The following is a 7,967-nucleotide window of genomic DNA, read 5'->3' as shown; positions in this document are numbered from 1 at the left end:
CTACACCTTTAATCCAAGAAGGGACATTAAAATGTGAGGAATAATAAATACAAAAAGTGTCAGAAGGCTTTTAAAATGTGTGGCTACAAGATCTTTCAAAGTATTGGCATATCTGCATTGACAAGATTTGGGCCTTTGATGTAGCCCTGGTGTTATAATACTGCTAAGTTACCAAATAATCACTGCCACTCATCTAAGCAGGAAAAAGTTGCCACACCTACACTGAAGATCAGATAGAAAGATGAGGAAAAGAGGGAACCATAATGAGAGACAGGAACCAATGAAAATGAAAACAAAAACAATGTTGGTCTAAAGGGGGCGACCGTGGCTCAGGGGGTTGGGAATCGCATCTGTAACCGGAAGGTTGCCGGTTCGATCCCTGGGCTCTGTCCTGGTTGTTGTGTCCTTGGGCAAGACACTTTACCCTACTTGCCTACTGGTGTTGGCCAGAGGGGCCGATGGCGCGATATGGCAGCCTCGCTTCTGTCAGTCTGCCCCAGGGCAGCTGTGGCTACAACCGTAGCTGCCTCCACCAGTGTGTGAATGTGAGAGTGAATGAATAGTGGCATTGTAAAGCGCTTTGGGTGCCTTGAAAAGCGCTATATAAATCCAATCCATCATAAAGAACACAGACTACAGGCATTGGAAAACAGAAAGCTTCTGGCATCAAAAATCTGTTCTACTTCTTTCAGTTTCTCTACATTCATATGTAGAGAAACCACCAATTAGGCTTGGATTCATTAAAACATGTTGTGCAGCAGTGTTGCTCAAACTGAACTCTTTACCTTGCACTATTATAAACATTTGTGTGTTATATGAATATTTATTATTGTAGAGTCTTTACCTTACAAATAAATGCATCTTGAGGAAACTTGATGTGATTTGGGGCTATATATTTTTTACCCCCAGCATTTTCAAGCTCTTGTAATTACTTAATCCACATGAAATTTTCAAAGCAGAAAAAATAAAAACTTTGTGGCACAGTTTTTTGCTATAACAGCATGAATATCAGTTTAATATCTGTGATCCAGAGGAACATAATTTTGCACCGTTACCTTGGAGGACCTCTTTCTGATAATTCACTAACAACCCCCCCCCCCCCCCCCAAAAAGTCAGTAAACTTAAGTAAAGGCTCATACCAACCATGTGGCAAAGTTCAAAATATGTTATAGCATGTGGAATGTCCCTCTTTTTTAACCTAGAGTTCGATTGCAGGTTCATTCTGTGTAAATAAGCGGACTAGGAAGATATTCATATTATGATGGTTATGTTTTGCATGGTTTACTTTAATATGCTAAAATTATTGTCCAAAAAAGTAAAAAAAAGAAAATCCTGAAGCCAGGCAAGACTCCAGAAATCAAGCTACAACTCGTACTCCTAATCCTGCTAATTAACATTTACCCCCCCCCCCCCCCCCCCCCACACACACACACACACAAAAGCAGGAATACATTTTGAAATGACAGGAAGTAAATTGGAAATACTTTCAAAGTTAGGAATAAATCTACCTGTGATCACTAAATCTGTAGTCTGGCATTAAGCTGAATACTGGGTTTCAAATGTCTCAAGATCAGTCTGTTTCATGAGGCTATATTTGTTTCATACCTTTTATTATTGTTATTAGTAGTATTATTAATTATAAAGCCATAAATGTTGTGTATTAAGTCTTTAACATTTTTAAAGACAGTAGGAAGAGCTTAGTATTACAGATAGCTATTTTGTGGGTCTCGCTTAGCATAAAGCATTTCTTTTCTGCATGTGTACATTGAGCTGAGAGAAAACACAGCATCAGCCAGGAGGGTTGGCAGAAATGGGAAGATGCTGAAGAAAAACATCTCCATGGTGGAGACCAGCAGGTATCTGTGTTTCGGCCGAGCAGATGTGACCGCGTGCAGCATTGCTGCGATGACCGGATCGGCGTCCTTGAATCCCACCCTACATGTTGACGTGAAGTAGTCATTGGCCAGATCAATGTACTCTCTGCCAAAGATTCGTTTTTTCTCATCATCCAGTTTGTTCCAGATGTCCAAAGCAGTTTTCCTCTTCAGGATGTTAGTGGCTTGGCCAAAATTACCTGGCTGAATGATGCTGACCTGAAAGGGAGTTTATGTTCAGTTAGTCCATTTACAGCGTTTTTGTGTGTATCTGTGTTTCTGTGTGTGTTTTAACTTAAACAACAAATCCATGACATTTATGAAAGATTATTTGCGTTCCTGATGAAACTTGAGCTAGCTTAGCATAAAGACTCAACTAGGAGGAAAGAGTCTTCTATCAGGTATTATTAAATCTTGATGGGTGTTCACATCAGTATCAATTACTCCAACTCATGGATTCCTGTAAACCCATAACTTGTTTTCTCACTTCTATTTTTGTTGGGTTAGACCAAAAAGAAGAAATGGATTAGGCAAACTTCAGATATACTCTAATCAATTTTCTATGATATATACTATGATGTCATGTTTGATCACAATAATCTCAAAATTAAGGACACAGAGCTAATATTTTTACATTTTTAAGTAAAGATTTAGGTTTCAAGAGAAACAATGTGGTTTTGAAAAATGGCAAAGCTTGCACAATGTTCAAGGTTTCTGCCCTGGACTCGTTCAAAAGGTCACAACGTAACAGGTAAACACATGGTCACTTAGAGCTTCATGTCTGTTAATGAAATACACATTAACAGACAAACAGTCTTGAGCCACCCCTCATTTGTTTATATTTTGTTTCCAAGAAGCCAAAATTTTCTGTATTTTTTTCAAAGTGGTCTTGATCAATAGCTTGCTGGACTTTCTAAAGGTCTTTCAAAGTTTTTGGGGGGGGCATTGGTTGCTATTTTAGTCATCTGTGGTCTATACGTAACAGGTAACTTAGTAAAGAACCAGGTTTAAATTGCATTTAGAGGCACTATGTTAATAGCTGCCCATTGCAAAAACACATTTAAGGACAAAAGGAGAAGTGGGAGGCCTTTAAAAATCCTACAGCAGATGAAAAGCATCTTAAGAAATAGGAAAAACAAAACAAAACAAGCCATTCTTATTGAATGGAAAGAGGAAGAAAAGGCTGAAAGGCTGAGGTGTGAAAATTACACAAGAACTGGACTAAAAAGCTTTGACAACTGTTCTGATGGAGTGATGAATCCATATTTGACATTTTTGGTTCAAATGGCCATCATTTTTACAAAAGGTCAGGAGAGTGGTACAACAGTGACTTTCTTGATGCATGCTCAATCATCCAGGTAAGCAAATCCCAAATAATTGATTCTGAAACCTGCAGTCAGCTGGGACTGAAGAAGTCACTTGGATAACTGAAAAAATGTTTCTCACACTGAAAATGTTACGTCTAGATGAACAGAATCATTTTTTTTGGATACAACAGTGAGTGTCTACAGCCATCTGTAAAACACGGTGGGGGCTCTGTCATGGTTTGGGGCTGCATTTGAACCACTGGTGTAAATTAATAGAATTATGAACAGAATCAAAGCAGCCAAATTGTTCTGTGTGTTATACAGGTGTGAGAACCAGATGTTTCTCTGAATCCTGTTCCTAAAAGCAAAATAAATAAGCATTGGAATGTCTTGGAAAATCCAATGAAAACATACCATGGTTTTTCATTAGAATGTGATGTCCCACAGCACTGGCAAAAACAACTCTGTACAGTGTAATTAAAATAAAAAAAAATTCAACTTTACTTACTCAATGAACCGTATTCATAGAAAGACTTCGTTCCCATTCCCCTCACAGGCATAACATTTTATGTACCACAGAATTACTAAATTTTCTACTTCATGCTTTACAGTGTCATGGGATGTTTTTGTGTATCTTTTCACCCATACGGTACCTTCACGCCAAAACTAGCCATTTCCACTCTTAAGCAGTCAGCAAATGCCTCCAGTCCTCTCTTTGACACACTGTATGCTCCCATGTTCAAGCAGTAGAAGAAGGAAAAGATGCTTGACACAAAAACCATCCGACCTGAAAACATTACACAAGCCTTTATTATCCATAACGCCACTACAGTATAAATGTGAGGACAGTAATGTAGCTACACATGGAACTCACCTTTGCTGGCACGAACCAGAGGTAGGAAAGCGATAGATGTCCTAATGGATCCAAACAGGTTAACATCCACCATGTTTTGGAAATCTTCAATAGTGCTCCATTCGATCTCGGCCCAGTCTGAGATCCCAGCATTGTTCACAACTGCCCACAGACCTGACAAACAATAAAATCCCACTGACCCTACTTTTTTCTTTAGAGAAATGTAGTTTTAAATGTGAAATAAAAAACATGCAACATGTCATGGTTAGACCAAATAGACTAGAAAGTTATTTTTTTCCCACACTATTTGTCAAATTTGTAAAAGTTTTATTTCTTGCCAAAACAGAAACTGAACTGGCCTTTGGAAAGTTCACCTCACAAGCTAAAAAAATTAAAAGACTGGATTTACTGTGGATTCAAGACTTTTCATTATTCACCTTTGCCTTTTAATCTATAACTATCATTGAGATTTTATCCTTACATATTTAAATACAAACAAGTCAAGAGATAAAGATAAAGAGATAAAGAAAAGTCAAAAGTTTGTCTTTTCTTTATCTATGGATATAAGCAAACAAAAAAAATACAATTTTCTCCTTTTTGCCATGGCTAAACTTTAATACATTTTTTCCATTGAGCTAAACTCCTACCTTTCTCTGGCAGGTTCTCCTGCACCATTTTCTTTGCCTGTTGCAAGTCTTCATCCCTTGTGACATCCAACTTGAGGATTTTCAGATTACTGGAGCTCTGTCTGACCAGGCTCTGGGCTCCAGCTCCTCCTGGAGACAAACACCCAGCAAAGACCACAAACCCCTTTTGGTCCAAACAGCAAGCCAGGTGGTGCCCGAAGCCACTGTCACAGCCTGTTATCAGCACAGCATGGCCACAGCTGTCCAAAACATGGTTGGAGCGGTAGATGGAAATAAGCTTGGAATAGATGAAGAGGAGGATGGCAGTGATGGGGATGATGCTGACCATTTCGATGAGGAAGAAAATGGTGATCATGCTGCTGAAGTTTCAATGAACTACTGTGCTAGATGATTATCTGTATAGATGCACAGTTGATGAGGTTCAGAGGATAGACTGGCCACCTTCCTTGGCATATGTAGAATATATAAATAGCTTCACCAGAAAGAAAGAAAACAGAAACAAGATTCAAAACAAGTGAAAATAGACGAAATCTTTTCTTCTAAAAGAGAAAACGTTTCTTCTTGAAACATTAAAAAAGGCCACAAAATAAAGATTAACTCTTACCAGAAGTGTCATCTCATGTTCTGGTGAAAGGGAGTGCAGTCTTTAAATAACAAGTCATCAGGTGAACTCTGCCAGGACGACAAAGTCAGATCAAAAGCCAATCAGTGATGAGGAAAGGTTCAGAGTTTTTTTTTTTTTTTTTTTTTACAAAATGCCTCCGGCTGCTTTCATTTGAGACATGTCTTTGTAAGAGATTGTATGTGTACTGGAACCTTCACACAATTATGTGGGGATAGCTTTTGTGGCTTTACCAAGAACTAAAGATTATACAAAAGTACAGGAACTAAAGATTATACAAAAGGGTATTATACAGGGGCACTGCAAACAGCCAAAGTGTTTGTTGCCTCAGTTCAACAAGTCAGTAGTCGTTTCATCAGGAGCAGACATTAAAAAGGAAACAAATAATCTTGTTGACACAGCCAACAAATAATCGAAACAACTGGCTATAGGCAGACTTATAGAGCTATAGAGCTTTAAGGCATCAGTACTCAGTCTGTCCCCCTCTTTTGTTTTTTTTTCTTGCCTGTGCCGTTCGGTTCTTTTGCCATCAGAATTATTGTCTAAAGGCAAAGAAAGATGCACAACGGATTTACTTTACCAAATGGACCATCCCAGCCTTGCCGTAATGGTCTATTTGATTCACCTTTTATTGTTTATTTTATTGTTTATTTTCACTTGCTAAATACGGGACAGACTGAGGAAAAGAAAGGGGAGAAAGAAAGAGGGAAAGAAAAACAGCGGAGAAGAGGGACGGGGATAAAGGGCAAAAAACCAAAACCAACAAAATAAGCAGACAAAAAATACATATATCAATCACCTGGATCACCTGTTGAGAAAGAAAAAAGAAAACAAGCAGAAGAAAAAGAGAGCAATAGAATAAACAACATCATGATGATATATGGGAATATAACAGTAAATACGAAATATTAAACATTATTGTGAAGCACGTAAGATCGACAGCGCACAGTGTGCTTTGAGGTAGGAGCCAAGACATATCTTTGTAAGACATCATATGTGTACTGGAACCTTCACACAATTATGTGGGGATAGCTTTTGTGGCTTTACCAAGAACTAAAGATTATACAAAAGTACAGGAACTAAAGGTTATACAAAAGTACAGGAACTAAAGATTATACAAAAGGGTATTATACAGGGGCACTGCAAACAGCCAAAGTGTTTGTTGCCTCAGTTCAACAAGTCAGTAGTCGTTTCATCAGGAGCAGACATTAAAAAGGAAACAAATAATCTTGTTGACACAGCCAACAAATAATCGAAACAACTGGCTATAGGCAGACTTATAGAGCTATAGAGCTTTAAGGCATCAGTAGTCAGTCTGTCCCCCTCTTTTGTTTTTTTTTCTTGCCTGTGCCGTTCGGTTCTTTTGCCATCAGAATTATTGTCTAAAGGCGAAGAAAGATGCACAACGGATTTACTTTACCAAATGGACCATCCCAGCCTTGCCGTAATGGTCTATTTGATTCACCTTTTATTGTTTATTTTATTGTTTATTTTCACTTGCTAAATACGGGACAGACTGAGGAAAAGAAAGGGGAGAAAGAAAGAGGGAAAGAAAAACAGCGGAGAAGAGGGACGGGGATAAAGGGCAAAAAACCAAAACCAACAAAATAAGCAGACAAAAAATACATATATCAATCACCTGGATCACCTGTTGAGAAAGAAAAAAGAAAACAAGCAGAAGAAAAAGAGAGCAATAGAATAAACAACATCATGATGATATATGGGAATATAACAGTAAATACTAAATATTAAACATTATTGTGAAGCACGTAAGATCGACAGCGCACAGTGTGCTTTGAGGTAGGAGCCAAGACATATCTTTGTAAGACATCATATGTGTACTGGAACCTTCACACAATTATGTGGGGATAGCTTTTGTGGCTTTACCAAGAACTAAAGATTATACAAAAGTACAGGAACTAAAGATTATACAAAAGTACAGGAACTAAAGATTATACAAAAGTACAGGAAGTAAAGATTATACAAAAGGGTATTATACAGGGGCACTGCAAACAGCCAAAGTGTTTGTTGCCTCAGTTCAACAAGTCAGTAGTCGTTTCATCAGGAGCAGACATTAAAAAGGAAACAAATAATCTTGTTGACACAGCCAACAAATAATCGAAACAACTGGCTATAGGCAGACTTATAGAGCTATAGAGCTTTAAGGCATCAGTAGTCAGTCTGTCCCCCTCTTTTGTTTTTTTTTTCTTGCCTGTGCCGTTCGGTTCTTTTGCCATCAGAATTATTGTCTAAAGGCAAAGAAAGATGCACAACGGATTTACTTTACCAAATGGACCATCCCAGCCTTGCCGTAATGGTCTATTTGATTCACCTTTTATTGTTTATTTTATTGTTTATTTTCACTTGCTAAATACGGGACAGACTGAAGAAAAGAAAGGGGAGAAAGAAAGAGGGAAAGAAAAACAGCGGAGAAGAGGGACGGGGATAAAGGGCAAAAAACCAAAACCAACAAAATAAGCAGACAAAAAATACATATATCAATCACCTGGATCACCTGTTGAGAAAGAAAAAAGAAAACAAGCAGAAGAAAAAGAGAGCAACATCACGATGATATATTGGAATATAACAGTAAATACTAAATATTAAACATTATTGTGCAGCACGTAAGCCACAGCCCCGTCCTCCAGGGCATGAAGCAGGTAT

The 7,967-nt window shown here is 38.1% G+C and overlaps 1 protein-coding gene across 1 annotated transcript; it reads right to left on the bottom strand.

The window, feature by feature from the left end:
* Positions 1-876: 876 nt before the first annotated feature.
* On the bottom strand, positions 877-5,386 carry LOC120746338 (D-beta-hydroxybutyrate dehydrogenase, mitochondrial-like). Its single transcript, XM_040051811.1, has 5 exons — positions 5,286-5,386; positions 4,682-5,153; positions 4,056-4,208; positions 3,835-3,968; positions 877-2,093 (listed from the first exon to the last, which is right to left on the bottom strand). The coding sequence occupies exons 2-5, from the start codon at positions 5,034-5,036 to the stop codon at positions 1,704-1,706; spliced, it is 1,032 nt and encodes a 343-aa protein (XP_039907745.1). The 5' UTR covers positions 5,037-5,153; positions 5,286-5,386; the 3' UTR covers positions 877-1,703.
* Positions 5,387-7,967: the final 2,581 nt, after the last annotated feature.

This window comes from Simochromis diagramma, unplaced genomic scaffold (genome assembly GCF_900408965.1).
Source record: "Simochromis diagramma unplaced genomic scaffold, fSimDia1.1 OVJJ01000107.1, whole genome shotgun sequence".
NCBI lineage: Eukaryota > Metazoa > Chordata > Actinopteri > Cichliformes > Cichlidae > Simochromis > Simochromis diagramma.
Note: the sequence above shows the minus strand (reverse complement) of the source record. Positions and strands in the feature narration are given on the sequence as shown.